The sequence below is a fragment of the Bradysia coprophila genome, unplaced genomic scaffold (genome assembly GCF_014529535.1).
Source record: "Bradysia coprophila strain Holo2 unplaced genomic scaffold, BU_Bcop_v1 contig_235, whole genome shotgun sequence".
NCBI lineage: Eukaryota > Metazoa > Arthropoda > Insecta > Diptera > Sciaridae > Bradysia > Bradysia coprophila.
The window spans coordinates 3,413,767-3,431,446 of NW_023503496.1; the positions used below are offsets into that span (position 1 = coordinate 3,413,767).

At 36.5% G+C, this 17,680-nt stretch overlaps 2 protein-coding genes across 2 annotated transcripts; one reads left to right on the top strand and one right to left on the bottom strand.

The window, feature by feature from the left end:
• Positions 1–1,521: 1,521 nt before the first annotated feature.
• LOC119077486 (leucine-rich repeat-containing protein 15-like) lies at positions 1,522–3,788 on the bottom strand. Its single transcript, XM_037184699.1, has one exon. It carries the CDS (start codon positions 3,703–3,705, stop codon positions 1,732–1,734), a length of 1,974 nt encoding a protein of 657 aa, XP_037040594.1. The 5' UTR covers positions 3,706–3,788; the 3' UTR covers positions 1,522–1,731.
• A 3,107-nt stretch (positions 3,789–6,895) lies between these two features.
• On the top strand, positions 6,896–7,945 carry LOC119077509. Its single transcript, XM_037184741.1, has 3 exons — positions 6,896–7,038; positions 7,098–7,266; positions 7,420–7,945. Exons 1-3 carry the CDS (start codon positions 6,963–6,965, stop codon positions 7,931–7,933), a joined length of 759 nt encoding a protein of 252 aa, XP_037040636.1. The 5' UTR covers positions 6,896–6,962; the 3' UTR covers positions 7,934–7,945.
• Positions 7,946–17,680: the final 9,735 nt, after the last annotated feature.

Genomic DNA, 17,680 nt, shown 5'->3' on the forward strand with positions numbered 1-17,680 from the left:
TGTAAAACTTTCGTTGTAAAATCTCATCGGTAAACTTCTCGTTGACATATTTTCTTGTTAAAATTGAGTCTGTTCAACAAAATGTGTCTATTTGTCAAAATGTGTGTGTCACCCGCCTTCGTGGGTGTCCTATTATGCTGTGTTTTTCTTTAAAATACGATTTCCCCTCCAAGCTCAACATGGAAAGCACAGTATCATTGTCGGCAACAGCAATTCAAAATTGACAATGTGTTTCCAGCTGTCAACTCGAGGCTAGTTTCTGACGTTTATAATTATCGACAAATTAAATTTATCATTTTGTTGTTGAACGCTGTCGGGAGTACATCTGTCTTTTTGGTTAGTGCAAAAGCGAAGCATATAAACAACCGAAGGCAAAGAAAATCTACAAAAACTCACGGAACTAACGCAGTTCCAACAAAAGTATCTGAACATTCAGTATGTACTTTGGTGACAACAACATTTTTAGGGCAAACGTCACGGATGCAACATAACAAATCTTTTATTCACCCGAAAATAGGTCCCGTAAAGTTTTTAGTTTGTGATGCTTCAGAGGATAGCACAAACGAGGCACTGAAAACGTATTTTGGTCCTAGTTTTCACAGGGGATTTCATTTCGGAAATTGTTCACTTTTATGCTGCGAGGACACAATAGATTTTTTCTATTTCGCTAGATTTTCGTGTTCACTTTTGCAATATGGGATGCCGCGGGGGCAAAGTTGTTCGAAATGTTTTCGAAATTCTTTAAATGTTTATTTAAAAGCGAAAAAAAGGCTGCAAGACGCAACCAGTAAAAACGATCTTTTCGAAATTCGAACTGGAACACTCTAGCAACAGAGATATGCTAAGATGAAGGCTGGGACGCCGTTTCGACACTCTGTCTAGCAATCGCAATTTTCGATAGAGAAATTTCTATAACTTGAGATTTGACAGTTGCGACAATTTCGTCATGAAAACAAGGACTAAAACACGCCTCGTTGGTTTTCAGGCGATTGCATTACCTTTAGTGTTAATACAAGGTATAAGGTTTACATACAATCGTGTGAAAGGTGAGGTACTACCTACTGTCATACCATATATTCGGTAGCACCAAATTCAGCTACACACTTGTTTACAGCACCACACTTTTGTAGTATTCCGCAGTAAAAATTGAGTGTCTGCATTCGCTTTTAATCGTCAATGGTTTTCTGGAGATGTCTGCGCGGAGCTAGCAGTAGTTTTCTGGAGAATCCAGTGCGTATGAGGTGGAAATTTTGCCAGAAAATGTAAGTGCCATCTTGCAGAATTTTCAGCCCGTGTGGAAAAATGTTCGAGAATTTCATTGCGCGCCACCAAATGAGACGCTACACTCAGGCCGAAAAGATGGTCAATTTTGAATTTTCTGTCATTAACCGTCAGCGACAAAAAAACTCACCAAACAAGCCTTATTATCGTTAAATTTGATATAACGCTGTATCATCGTTCCCGTGACCTCCAGCAACTTACCACCTTGCGGTACACACATATCCTGAATGAAACATTCTTTGTTCTTCTGTTCATCAGCTTTAATTTCAAGTTTTCTATTTTGTTGTTTTTGATTGAGTGAAAGCTTTTCGAACACGTTCAACTAAAGATAGAAGCTTTTTGATGTGTGTAGCGTAGATGTTACATTAATGAAAATTCAAAAACTGACCGAAGTTCTCTCGTTTAATTGATCAATAATTAAGGGCTCCCTTGCGGACTAGTCAATTCTGCTTAACGCCTACTCTTAAAACATGGCTCCAACATGCCTAGGAGTCCGTCTAGACTAAATTGAATTTCGTTCAGATTAAAAGTGGCACACTGATTCGCAACGAAATAAAATGACTGCAGATCCGTCGCATCGTCAATAATTTCCTTGTCCATTGATTCGATGCGGTTGCGATCCAGGTGCAAAGATTGCAAATTTCCTAATACACCAAATTGATGCCGTCTCAAGGTGGTCAACGCATTGTCAGCTAACTGAATAATGTTAACAGTTGGCAATGGCACAAAAACTCCAACCGGAAGAGCCGTAAGTTTATTTTTGTTCATGTAGAGGCGCTGCAAATTTTCCAATCCGGAAAACGAGTTAGGGTTGACTTGACGGATATTCGAATCAGCGATTGACAATTCGCTCAGATTAGCCAAGCCAAGAAAGCAATCGTTGCGTAGTATTTCGATCGGATTATTGTCGATTTCGAGACGTTTCAACTGCCCAAGATTCGCAAATGAATTCGGTTCCATTGTGTAGATGTTATTATTGTTCAAGGTTAAAATTTGAAGACTCGACAATCCGGCGAACATACCCGACGATATTGCAGAGATTTGATTATAGGATAAGTGTAGCTGTTGTAGAATATACATCCCGGCGAACGCACCAATTTGTAGTTCAGTGATTCGGTTTCCCAGCAAATCTAAAACATCGAGGTCGAAGAGGACGGCAAACGCACCGACTGAAATTTGAGCAATCAAATTGTTGGACAGGTACAGTTTTTTGAGCTTGTACAGGCCGGTGAACATTCCCGGAGAAAGTGTAGTAAGCGAATTGGATGTAAGGTCTAACATCTGAAGATTTACAAGATTAGTGAACGCCCCCTCAGAAATTGTTCCGATTCGGTTTTCGTCCAAGTACAAAACTTGTAAATTATTTACTCCGTAAAATGAGCCAAACGAAATTTCGCTGATGTCATTTCTGGACAACGTTACCTCATTCAGATTTGTCAGACCCCGAAAAACACCAACCGGAAGTGCAGTGATTCGACATACCTTTAAAATCAAACTTTCAAGATTTTGCAGACCGTCAAAGCTACCGACGGCAATTTTTTCAATTTTGTTATCCTGCAAATCTAGGCGTTGAAGACTTCGCAAACCAGCGAATGCTCCAGCAGTAAGTGTACTAATGTGATTGCCATTCAAAAGCAAACTTAAAAGATTTTGCAGGTTGCCGAAAATGCCAGCAGGGATGTTAATGATTTGATTGTTACTAATTTGTAGTTCCTGTAGATTTGGTAGTCCCACGAATGCGCCGTATGCAATTGATGAGAGCTGATTTTGATTCAACTGCAACATTTGAAGGTTTTCTAGTCCAGCGAATGCGGCAAATGAAATCGAACCGATTCGATTGTCGTTCAAGTTCAAAATTCGGAGATTCCATAGACCAGCGCCACGAAACCATGAACCGATTTGATTGACGCTGGCATTGGTCAGATACAGTTCACGCAGATTTACCAGACTCTCGAACACATTTGCTGGCAGTGTACGAAGTGTATTGTCCGATAGATCGAGAAAAGTTAAATTCGCCAAAGTTGAGAAGGCATTCGCCGAAATTGAATTGATCTTATCGTGCAACGTTAGCGAACTGATACGTGAACATTTACCGAATGCCCACTCGTCGATCACGGTCAATTCACCACCGCTTATATTCACCACTTCGATGTTGGGGAATGTATAACAGACGATGCTGGGGAAGTTTGCACTATTTATGTCATCATTAAATTCCGTTCCGATGGAAAGAACGTCGTCATTTGTGCAGCTATCAGCATGGGTTCCTCCAACCTCAGTAAAGTTGTTCAATGCATCCGGATTGTTGATGGATAGATCGCATGCGTATCTTGAGTTGCGGAAGGTGTACGAACAGTTCACGAAAACTTCTTGTGCTGCAGCACTTGCACAGAAAAGCACACTGAATATTAGTAGAATTTGCATCATTCACGACTTGAACGATTGAAAATTTTACACGCAAGAGAAGCCACTTATGGTTTTGAAATGTTGCTATCGAATGAGAAAACAACTTTGTGACTGAAACGGTGTTGCCTTTTTTTTACTTTGTTTAATATAGTTATTTACTGATTGCACGAGAGATAACCACATTTATCTTCGCCACTTATCAGCAGATGATAGCTGCCGATTCAAGGGACTTTCAGGAAACAAACGTACACTAAAAGTTTCATTAGTGGAATTGATATCGCAGTTCCATAAAAGTATTTCCTACGACGCACTTCAAGCAAAAGTGTCAAATAGTGTGTGTCACACTGTCAAGTTTGAGTACTCCATTTAGAGTACCACTCATCCCTAATATGCGTTGATTTCCTACAACCACAAACTTACGTACGCAAAACAGATAAATAGAACGTAGATTAGCTTTGTACACACTGACAATACAAGGCTACGATAAATCTTTTGTCTTAAACTTGTCGTAAGCACTTTACCCTGTAACGTACTCGTAACGTAATTTGATTTTTTTAGGTAAATCTGATCCTAACCATATCACTATGAAGTTGCGCGTGTAACAGCAGAGTTTCTGCGATGAAACTTACTGCTGATTTAGATAGCTGTGTATAGTTAAAAAGAATTTATTTTGTTTTCAGCTCTTTTCGCATTGTCTTAATATGTCAAATATCAAAGAAAATTCGTAGCAAATGCAAGTTTGACATTTTAAGACAATGCGAAAAGAGCTGAAAACAAAACACTTTTTTCGTTACAAAGCGACCCAAAAGAGACCCCAATACCGACCCCAAAAAAAAAATTTTACAACATTTTTGGTAGTGGACTTGCGTCACGCCCGCTTACTAACGTGCGGGCATGATTTTACTTTTGTTATATAATGTCAAACTTGAACGAAAGAAAAATTTAAAAACTGTCAAATTTTGCCAAAGTACAGTTGGGAATTCCAGATCATACGGACGGTTCTATTCGTTTCAAAGATTTTTTCTAAAAATACAATCTGAAATTAATTAATTTAATTAAAAAAGTTTAAGCGTTTAACGAGTATTATACCGTGGACCAGCTGGTAATCGGTCAAATGAGTTGGTATTTAACATGATTACAGCAGCCAGTGTGTACACGTAAATTTAACTTGACCGAACAAAAAACCAAGAGTCACCGTAACATTCATTTCGTTATGCGTTCAATAATAAAACGATTCTTATCGATTTGATAGTAATACAAATTTAGTGGAAGCGATAAATCTAATCAACACTAGCCGAGAAAAGATTATCAGCCACAGATAATTTTCGATTCAAACTATATTACAAAGGAAGCTAATGCTTATAAAGCAATTAAATGAATCACGCGTGTAATGATTAGATAGTATCAAGCGTGTCGAAGACACCTTTTCCTTATCTATTGACATGACGGACCCCTTTTGGAATGCCAATATTGGATGCACCCAATGAACGTAACTAACATATGCACGATACACGTTGAATTACAAAATATATAAAACAAATGCTCACGCTGGCGCTGAATCGTATACATTGTGTATATAATGAACCTCTGACGCTTTTCAAAGCTTTCCTTACGTAGAAAGAAACTAATGACCGCGACATCTACTGAGTAACATTTTTAGGAACTACTGCATGGTAGAGGGCACGACCACATGTGTATAAAATTCTAACAATATTAATTTTCGTTACAAACAGCTACGTAAAGGCTAATGTTTATTTAAACAAAGTGATATACATTCTGAGAAATATAGGTCCCTTCCAAGGTTATTTCAGCTGTCAAAACTAGTACTAGATGACTAGAGATATAACCAAACAATTATTGTTGACGAAATGTTCTCGAATTTGATATCATTATTAATGTTAAGTGAACGATTATATAAGTGAATAGCTCTCATCATTCGATCGTGGACGAAACATCTAATTTTAATCACGTCGCGTCAGCAAATATGCCTGTAATGAACGACAAAATTGGTTACTAGTAAGAGAATTTCTGATTGATGGCGGAAGCTCATTAAACAACGTCGGACCAGAATAAGGCAGACATAGACCTTTTAAGTTGATAAAAAGACTAGATGGTCTGGAGGGATGAATTGACAGCTGACAGCTGCAATCGGTTCGCTTTTCATTGATTGTGTTCACTTTCGTTGAATAAAAGTGAAAAGTGAACGATAGTGACCAAAAGCGAACCGATCACAGCTGTCAACTGTCAATTCATCCCTCCAGACCATCTAGTCTTTTTTTCAACTTAAAAGGTCTATTGTTCCGAGGGATTCTTTTGAAAAACAGCAGACCAAAAGCGGGCGCATTTTCCAGGGGAATTTTGTGTGTGTGTGTGTGCTCAGAAAGGTATTCGATCCTAGAAGCCAAAACCACTTTCAAAAAAATTCTTCGAAGCTTGTATGGCTAGTCGGAGTTGATCAAAAACCGAAAACATGATATTTTCTTACCGAAATTTCTCGAGCTACACGAAACGTACATGGTCGTGTGGAGTGTCATTAGAATGGTAATTTTATGTTGCTTCAGGGCAATAAGGGTCCTATAGTGGTTTGATAGCATCTACGATGAAATATGATCACTTAAACATTTCAACTTCTCATATTAAATGTTTCGCTGGCCGACAACGGGCAGCATCAATACACTCTCTAGCAACCAACTCTCTAGCAGTCAAAATACCACCTTATTTTGACAAATGTGACACTGACTTTTTTGTAATATAGTTGACGTACCGCACCCTTTTTTAAAGGGTATTGACAGCATTATCAATGGCTGCGTCAAAACACGAAAATATCATAAAATTGACTGCTTAATTTCTTCGTTTCTTTCTTGCAAAGTGCCTCATAATGCACCTTGTAAGACTTTTGTCCAGGGCTAGACGGTTTTAAAATAAACTACGTGAGTGACGTGTCGACGCAGACATGAATGGAGTGGGTTCACAGTTCAAGACGTACAAGAAGACAGTATAAGCAGACTTTGCGATAATCGCAAAGATCATCATCATTATGAACACAAGCCAAATTAATCAACTTCTCAACTTGAAACAATTATTGATGTTACACGTGCAGCACGATAACTTATTCAATAAGCTAACTTATTATCAAATAAAACTACTTGACCGAACCAACATCCAGATCAAATCTAATCGCCACTGTAATGTTTTCTCGATAAAAAATGATTATAAATTGACTTTTACTTGAGCATTGAGCAACAGTGAATGTTTTTCTCCAATCATTGCTCGACGACATGCATCTCCTCAAAGTGGTACTTCTGTTCGTTTGCCTAATATACGGAACATCGGCCAGAGACTTTTTCGAGAATCGTGAGTGATCCAAACAAAATCGATATCCAGCCGAAATCAATGATATTCTATGATTGTAGTGGACCCGTACTTTAGGCGGTTAATTGAAGCTAGTCGTGGTATTATAAACCGAGAGTGCAAGAACATTCTTGAAAGTCAGCGCGATAATTTCAAGACAGGATGGCCGGTTGTCGGAATCAAACCGTTAGATCCAGTGTACATTGACCGTTTTGAAATTCCGCTCGGAACGTAAGTCATAACAAACGTTAGAGCCGCCGCGTAGAAGTCCTCACATTACTAGAATTTCATTTCGACATTTCACGTCGGTTCTCACCGTTCTCACACAGAACATTTCATACAAAAATTCGCTAAAGTTACTCACGTTTTACGCGTATATTACAGAACCAATTTGACTCTACTAAATGCTGAACTGAGTGGCATTTCCGATTTCACCATCGACAACTGTGACCTAAAGGTTCTCGGCCTGTATGCAGCGATTTCAATGTATTTCGATCAATTAACAATCGACGGAAACCATGAAACAAAGACAAAACTTGGACTTATCAACTATCAAGGAAGCGGCGATGCTGAAATAACATTTACCGGTGTAAGTGTCACGGTTGAAATTTTACTTGGCGTTAAAGGTGAGAATCAACTAAATTTGGACGAGTTCAACTTCGACATTCATGTGGAAAAGGTTGTCACGCATCTGACTGGATTCGGGCTCGATGCTATCGATAAAGCGATCAGCGCAGGATTAAACGAAACACTTAGACTAGCTGTAAACGTGGGAGACGTTTTCTTTGAGGCTTTGTTCGCTGCCTTTGTTTATCCTGTTAACGCTTTTTTGAACCGGATTACACTACCTCAACTTATTGCTGATATCATTGCGTTTATTCAACGGTATAATAGTTAAATAAAAACGGTTTTTAACCCGAGTCGGTCGGAGTGTTTTCTTTGTCAACATACGAATTGTCAAAACATGAATTCACAAGGTTAAAAACACGGTTTGCTAAGCGCTATAAACTGTCGACTTCTTCAAGAATTTAACGTTTAACTAAAGGTTTATCCCTTCAATTTAACGAACCATAATAAGCATCTAAAACCGTTCATCCTCTTTACTACGATTGCAAATTATACTAATGGTTAATGGATGCGTTTGTGTCCTAGCTTGTGTCCATGGTATCGTGAACATAAGACCTGACCGTCTGAATAAAGTGCCTAGGTGATTACGAAATGTAGTAGTGTGTCACGGAAAAATCTACATTCTGAAATCAAGCTGAAAAACTGAAATGTTAGAATTTCACTACATGAAATCTGACAGAAATATATGTAATCTACGCACTTCAAGCAAAAGTGCTTCGAGTGACAGCTGTCAAATATAGTCCTATTTTGTATGAAAGCTTTTCCACATTTTTTTACAGTGCTAAAATGTGTATCCAGTTTCAGTACTCTTCTTACATCATTTTCATGACCTTCCAAACGTCAGACACGATACCAATATTACCAGTAAAAACAATCAATATTTATATGAAAACCAGTCTCTGTGGATGAAACGGAGTGTTCGATCGGCCAGTGAAAATTCGTGTTAACAGTTACTTGGAACAAACATATAATCGCTGCAATATAAAATGAGTGAGCAAGTTCACTTCGAATTGTCAAATGTAGTGCGGAGGCGTTTGAGTAATGGCTAGTAATATGTAGCAAAGAACTATAAAAATATCTCTTAGGAGCATAATAAGAACATCTCATTTTACGTTTAACCAACGCACTTCAAGCAAAAGTACTCTGAGTGACAGCTGTCAAATATGATCCTACTTTTGCACATTTTTCACAGTGCCAAAATTTGTAGGGTAATACTCATGCTTGAGGTGCGTTGGTTTAACATTTGGAATCTGTGAAACACTCGATGATTAACAATCGACGGAAGAACAACCGTAGAACAACCTAGTTCAGAATGTTGGACACCCTAGCACACTAGTTTATATTAAACTTATTCCGAAGCAGAAACAGCTAAGTTCTTTCTTCCATACAATTAATTAATTGTTTCTGAATTTCCGAAGTGTATCGCACTCACACACACAAATACGGAAACTAAATCTTTATTAAACCGCAAATGTGAAAACGGTTCGCACGAGCTTTTCGGTTGTGTTAAGCAAGCTTAATTAACTGTATATAATGGTGTGTAGTGTAAATGAATCTTAATTTCCTTCTTTTTCCTAATGCCATTGTTGATGAGTATTACTGTCTTAGTTAACGTATTACGGTTAACATAAATATTTGATTATGTGGAAATCGTATTTTTGGTGAGTGTGTGTGTGTGCGTTTCCGTAATGCCCGGCTATACACAAAAAGGGACATTTGTATTTTATTCACTTGTTGAGGGTTCGTCGGTCGGATAAAAATAGAACAGAAAAGAAAACATTTCGTCCCATTAATTTCATTCGTGTACAGATCGCTGAATATAATTTCGGACGACGGAATGGGAATGAATGAGTTCAACCAAGTCATAATCTGATTTCATTTTCGGTAAACGTTTTCACATTTTGATTGAAAATTTATTTGGGACGAACAAAGTTTCTGCTTCGTGAATTTTTGCATTATTGTTTCTGGCTATGGCTTTCTTGCACTACACAAACTACGAAAAGCGAGAGGTTTTATTAATTGATCCGAGTTCAGACTTCAAAATAATTCACTCAATCAGCAGTACAGTAAGACGCAGTGAAATTTCAACAAAAATTTGTTTCAGCTGTTTTTCAGCTGATCCACACAAACAATCAAAACTGTTTAGATTTAAGTATGATGGTTAAGGCTGCTATCCGCATACGCTTAGACAGTTTTGATTATATGTGTGGATCAGCTAAAAAAACAGCTGAAACAAATTTTTGTTGAAATTTCAATGCGTCTGACTGTACTAAAAAGTTTGCCTGTTGATCATCGACATTGAGTTATGTAAAGCCTCAAATTAGCAGTGTCAAGCCACAATGACGCATTTATATCTCTGCTTCTTGCTTTCGCAAGCTTTGAGCTTCTTTTTTATTTAATAGACCGTGTTCATATGACGTAATTTATTTTTTACCAAATGAACACATAGAAAAAACGCTCGGAACGTGTATAAATAGTTGAAAAAGTATTAGTTAGTATTTTTAATTTGAGTATGAAAGCTTCAGAAAAAGTTTGAAAATTTAAGCGCTTAAAAAGAAAGACCTCATTCTGAATTACCAGAGTTAAAACGAAAAGCCAAAATGGCGCCGAATGGGATATTTTGATCGTTGACAGTTTGGTGGTGTTGATAGTTTAAAATGGTGAACACATGAAAATTTTCGGAAAAAACAGTTTAATATGAACGATAGCGGACGTAAACGATAAAACTTTTTATCCAGAAGAAAGTGGTCAAAAATGAAGTTCGAAATGTTTATTAACGAACGACATATAAATATGTATAACATTTGTTCAGTGAAATTATTAAAACTCAACACGTTTGTGCCGGTGTAGTGTGTGTAGTTGATGTTTGTTTCTATAATTAATTATTGAGTGATATGCTTATATTATGCGTCTAAAGTGACCATAACAGTTCAATTAATCATTTAATATACATCTGCACCGATTAAAATGTTGCGAAATAATAGAAAATTGACGTCAAAGTGAGTCTCCGAAATTTGCTTGAAAACGAACATGGCTGCCATACATTTTCAATGAAATTTTTACTTAGTGAATATTTTTGACCTTTTTTTGTTCTTTCCTTGCAACATTTTAGTCGTTCAAGATGTCATTTATGTTTATTGGATTATCACCGTCACTTTTGTTGTTACAGTTAAGCTAGACACTCACTATTTTTATAAATATTACCCAAAAATTGCAACACTACACAGCCACACAATTTTAAGATTTTTTATAATTTCTCCGGACAGATTTAGACATTTTTGTATATCACTCGGTAGTAATAGCTTTGATCTTCATTTCTGACCACTTTCTTATGAATAAGAAGTAATATTAACAAAAATATTACACATTTTATATGCATTTCCATATAAAATTTTGAATTTTTCAAACTGACAGATGATCTGGTAGAAATTTTTCAGCCTACGCCGCCACTAATTGCCTGGATTGCAATCGAAAATTGCAAATTAACATAGTCCTCGCAAACGACAAATTTGTTATTAATGTAATTAATCATCACAATTATCACTTACTCGTACTCAGCGCTTAATATTAATTTAAAAGAAAGAACCAAAATAATCAGACAGCCGTTCATCAAATCATTTGACATAAAAATAATAACAAACAAAATATCCCTATCAGCTGTGGAATAATATCCCATTCTACATTTTTTAGAGTTTCTGCTATGAAACAAATTGACCATCGGGATGGCACCGGGATGGCAATGTATTTCTTGAATAATTTATTAAAAATAAATATAAACATTTGTTCTTGTGGTAATCATGCTAAATCTGATTTTTATTGACGTTCGAAACTTTTTTGTCAAAATAGCACTCGGTCTATTGACTCTTAGGCTCATTATTTTACAAGAAAACAATGCAAACCATTCAAACATTTATTTCTATTTTCAAACTTGAACAAAGTGCCTGATCATTTTCGCTGCACATACTTTCAGGTTAGGGTTCTTTGTTGATGATTTTTGACATTTCGAATAACCTTTGACTTGATCTATGGTGGGACAGGATTTTCTGTTGTTTTTTTTTTCTCGGACTATTTAACACTGTGTTAAAAGGACATTATCACGTCGCCTTTTGAGTTGTCGCATTTAAGTCGTGACGTCGAAAATCAACGTGAAGAGGTCCTTCTGACGCAGCGTTAGATAGCCCTATTCTCATATAAAGAAGCGTTGAAATTTATTTTTCGGTCCCTCGTTCACTTAAAATTCAAATTCTAAAGCGCACTTACAGCGTGAATACTCTTCAACGAACCCCTTCGCTAGCGAATTACGAAAATGTCCTTTTTCAATGCTTTAACCGTCATTGACATGGTGTTTCCGCTCTCAGAACCCGAAAGTGATACAGAAGACGTTTTGGCCATGCTTCTGATGCGGTTTTAGGAACGGAATTAGATTAAATTTCCATATACAGAACCCAATTTTGAAATTTTATATTTTTTATATAAAGATAAACCATGTAAGTGCACACATTATATGTCGAGATAAGAATGCCTGAATAAATTCTCAATATGCGATAATATCACTTTCAGAAAAAATAAAATATCATTTCATGATTCAATATAACCAGATCCTCCGTTCGTCGTCTTCGTGTGGCATCATACACTCCACCGTCATGTAATAAAATCCACAGGAAAATTTGTACAAATAAAAATATTTCTCTTTTCGCTTCATCCCAATTTTTTTTTTTTTATTTCCATCACTTCATTCGAAATACTTTCGCAGACGACGAATCTACGTAAGAAAAAAATTGGTTTGAATAATATTTTCATATGAATGTTGAATCCTCTGGATTCTGATGTGTGTAACATCTCGAGTAACGAGTGACTAGGTAGGGTTCGGTGTGTGAGTGTGTGTGGTGTGCATGAAGTATTCGATGAGAGCACATAACATATTTTCTGATTTTGAGGGATTCACAGCAAATACCACCATCTAATCGATCATGAATACATATAGCGAGACATTCCGGATGTGATAAACGTTTCACCAATGGAAGACGTCTCTAGATTTTATTTTATGTTTTTTATCAAATTCAAATATTTCGCATTGAAACGAATATATGCGGATGAGACGTTGCAAATAAGACGACGTGTAGAATGCAACCATCCAACGAAGCTTAAAGTATACTTGCATTGATGATAGAGATTCGTTTTTATTGCAATAATACAAATTGAGGCAATATAAGTTTCATGCATCGCCGTTCCTTAACTCGTGCAAAAATTGTTTTGTATTCAATCGGATTTTCAGGATTTTTTTGTGGAATTAAATGAGAACTTCGGTGGCTGTTCGAGAAATAACTGCAATACGCGCTATATATGTTCACCTATACTTGAAAGTGTGGGTTTGCCAACGCTTTGAGGGCTTTGAGGCACAATTGTGAGGTACCCATGTCCAAGGTCTTACATTAGAAGATTACGCCAATCAGGGGTGCAGTTATTGCAAACGTTTTCGTCCGTTTTCTAGCAGTTTTGCGTCCATTTTCTAGCAGTTTACTTGACATTTGGCATAAAAACAATGCAAAGAGTCATCGAAAAAATAGAAACGACACGTAAACGGAGAGCTAAACTGAGGCAAAACTTACGACTGTAAATGCAGACTTAGTGGTTTAGGACGGGCTACTTGCAATAAAATTTGTTTATTGGGAAGAGAGGCTTCCTTTGCAAATATATATCTCTCTCCTACACTCTTGGTTCTCCGTTTTATCTCTATTTTCTTTCTAAACGCTTGTCGCTCATAAAAAGATGAAATGTTTGTTGGTTTGTTTGTTTAGAGCTTGGTCCTTTGTCTCATACGTTGCGATTTGGAATTTCATTTCAATTATGATTCGCAAGACTTGTTCGTGTGCAAATTGGTATAGTCTTCTTAGAGCATCGCAGCAGTACTACTGTAACCATGGCTATTGAGATAAATGGAAACTTTGGGAAATAAGGAGCCTAAGGAGAGGGCAAACAACAAGAGGGCCAAAAAACATTTAGTATTTCATGTTGAGACCACATATTTTACGTAATTTTGTTCGAAATTTCCTCTCTGGGTATAATTACTCTTAGCATCAGATAGATCATTAGTCCCTTGACTGAAAGTCATGGGTCTTACGGATGATAAACACTATAAAATGTTTGTCACACAATGCTCACTACTATGATTGAAAATGCATGACCAAAAACCTTAAACACAGAAAATGTTCGTCACACTTCGTTTACTCCTTGATAAATACGATAATCTGAGTAATTCCAAAAACTTTTTTTTATTAGACTTGGAATGAAATTTGTTCGTTAATGGAAAGTATCGGAGTAATAATCTAGGAGTTGTTCCGAATTTCGGAATCCGAAAAGATTTTTTTGAGTGATTTCATGGTAGTTATTTATAAAAAAACGAGTGTGTACTTTGCGGCCAGAGCGCAGCGAGTTTCATTTTAGGTCAATAAGCGCGAAATCTTTTCAACACCTTTTATAGCAGACAATGGATCGTTTGAAATTTAAGACATAGTTCGCTTTGTTTATTCTGAAATTTTGTTTTAGATTTAAGAAATCAAGTGAGTGCCTCGATTCTGACACGTTCGTAATTTTAAGAATTCGTAACTTGACAGTTCTTCTGAGACTGTCAACTGTCAAGTTACAAATATTTGGAGTTACGATCGCATGAGAATCGAGGCCCACTTTTGTGATACTTTTGTAACAATCGCAATAATTGATTGAGAAAGTCGATCAGTCAAGGGACTTGATCCACCCAAAAGGTGGGGCCTAGTTATATACTTTGAAAATTGCTGCTATTGAAGTAGAAGAAACGTTAAAAAAATTTTACTTTTGATATCTAATCGAATCAAGCACACACTATCTCACTGAGCGAAATTTCCTACGTGCTATGCGTATATCATTCGTGCCCTCTGTAAAAAAAGTGTGGTAAGGTAGTTATACAGCCGGCTCGAATATAATACGTGCGAGAAGTATTTCTCTTCCACAAAGATTTAAACATAGCTAACGCCGACCCGTACGAAACACCTATTCGTATCAAAAGCCTTTAATGTGAAACTCTTCATTTCTCTTACTTCATTTTCTTCTCTGCTGAAAAACTATTCTTCCTTTTAAATCACTTACATTATCCACTCTTTGCCTTGTTATCATATACAATTAAATTGCCGGAGGCAATATAGACAGCCCCGTACGAAGTCAAATTTCATAAATTCCTATTTAAACACCGCTCTATTACCGCTATATTTACCTATATTTCACTGTAAATAAACATTTCACAGAGGAATATGCTATTATATAGCTCTATATGCCTGTATATAGCTCAATATAGCTGTATATAGGTATATATAGATGTCCATATATGGAATCCCTGAAACCCCTCACACTTAACACATTATTTCCATGTTAACAGAAACTCTCTAAGCATCATTTTTCCCACTTTATATCGTTTTACTAAAATCCAATATGGCCGCCGGCAGCCATTTTGTTAGGAAACCGAAAATAGTACCGACGCTTTACATTCGTTAATACCTTTCAAACAAAAAAAAATTCATGAAATTCGGTCAAAATTTACTCGAGATATTGTCAAAATACACCACGTTCACTGTACTTCCGAGTAGCCAGATAAGAGCTCACTCCAAGAGACCTAGCTCACGCTCCGGAGAACATAATTTCATAAAAAAAAATTTCCCTGATTGGTACGGTCAATACCTATCTAATAAAGCTAAAACGAACGAAATATGTTCAAATTTGACCGACCTACAAGCAAAAACTGCTTGCCGCCCTGTGCCTGTTTCACACCAAGGGGTCTAACTCACAAGTCGGTCATCCGATTTCCATAAACTTTTTTTTTGTCGATCGGTATTGTAAATACCTTTTATTTGACGTATCACTTACAAGTTTAACGTTTAAATGTCCGGAGATATCTTCGAAAAACCGTAAAGCACTTATTGGGCCCCAGCTCAGGAGGGGTCGATCCAAAACCACTCATCTTCGAACTTAGCCTGTCTTTTGACATTACCAAACGGAAAAAAAAAGAATTTTCAAAATCGGATGCGTTTTACTCAAGTTATCGTGCAGACAGACAGACGGACGGACGGACGGACGGACAGACGGACATTTTTTTTCTTGCTGATTTGGCATCTCTGGACAACCACAATAGGTTTCCCCTTACTCAGGGAGTCCAATTCGACGTGTTACAAACGTATGCGTAAACCTATAAGACCCCAGTACTTCGTACGGGTCTAAAAATATGAATTTTATTGAATTCATCTACGGTAGACTCCATATTAGCAACTTATAGTAGGTATTATGTATTTTCGCAGCTATTGGTAACAAATGTCTCAAATTAAAAATTGACTTCTTTGGGAATTGAACCGGGAACCTCTGGATCATGAGCCAACGATCTTTCTAATGTTGCAGTACAGTAGTGTTGGTTGACATTTCTTATTGTTGAAGCGTACTTTAAAAGCCATATACGTGTGTGGCGTATAAGTTACGCATAGAACGTTATAAAGTATCGCACATAAATAATTATATGTCGTTTTTTAACATAATTGAATTTAAGTCGACTTGATGGCATGATAGTTATGGATTATCAAAATGCTTATAATCAATTTCAGATAATTTCAACTTAAACAGCTTTCTGATATGATTACGAAATAAAACTACTTCACAAAAAATGAAATTATTTTGTCGAGATTTCTCTAATTTACTAAAAACCAATTTTGTAGTTGATATTCTTCGTGTTAAGAAATATAAATAAATATGATCCAAATTCAATGTTTAAGACCAACATCCACTATATACGTTAAACATACGTGATGTGCGTTTAATTTCCGTCCCACCCGTAAGTTATTCACATTCCACGTACATCACTATAATCAAAGGCTCTATATAAAGGTATAGAGCCTTTGCTATAATACGTAGCAAATGAATGTTCAAATCTGACAATCGAAATACGTAACTACGTTGTCAACGTGTCCCACGTATAGAAAACATTGTCCATGTATCATATATGTCAATGATGTATATCATACCGTTTCGATGAATTTTACACATACTCGGAGTATTGTCTGAAGTTTCTTTTTCTGGGTGCTCCGCGACATCAAAACTTCAGCTGTATTACAATGTACAAACATAAGAGTTAAATACTCAAGTACTCTATAGTATCTGTACCTGTGAAAGACTTTTAAGGATTAACCCATCTAATTCGTTAAGCTTTTGAATAAAAAAAACTCCATCTGCACAGGAACAATATATATTCAGGCAAAAAGCGAATGAGATTGAGGTTATTATAATAAAAATTGTTAGCGAGATCGCAATTTAATTTTTTTTTCCTCCTTCTCTGTAGATATTTTTTAATACCCTCTCAGTAATGCAGCAATAACGACTTTGCCATATTATAATGGTGACAAAAAAAAATACAAACAACAACAGCAACTCACACTAACGCCAGAGTGTATTCAACGTTCTCCTCTCTGCAAAAAATCACCTAAATTTAGCAACAGCAAGGGAAAAGATATATAAAACAGAGCTTTGAAATGAAAATAAAATTTACATAGAAATCCCATTGGAAGACCTTGTTTGATATTATGCAATACACAACAATACAATAACCTAACATTATATATTATACACATGCTCCGGTATAACCATCCATATCGCCTTTTGTATATATACATATTTATGCAGTGGCGTATTTTAAATATTCATTGGAAAACTAAAATATCAATTCTTTAGCTAGCATAAGTTTAATTTAATGGAACATAGCATACATTGTCTGCGCCAGCTAACGATTGGGTCCCGTTCGAAGCTTTGAGACTCGTCTTACAATACGTTTTCTATGGAAGCAAGCATTTCATTACAGCCGAGAAATATTCTCGAATTTCCTTTTAATTGAAAAGAATCAATTTCCGAACAGCATTTCATGTAGCATTAGTATACAGTTGACGGAATTAATTCTCCTGTGGAATGTAATACTGTCGTCTTAAGCCAAAGCAGCGTTGTTTGTGTGATTTGG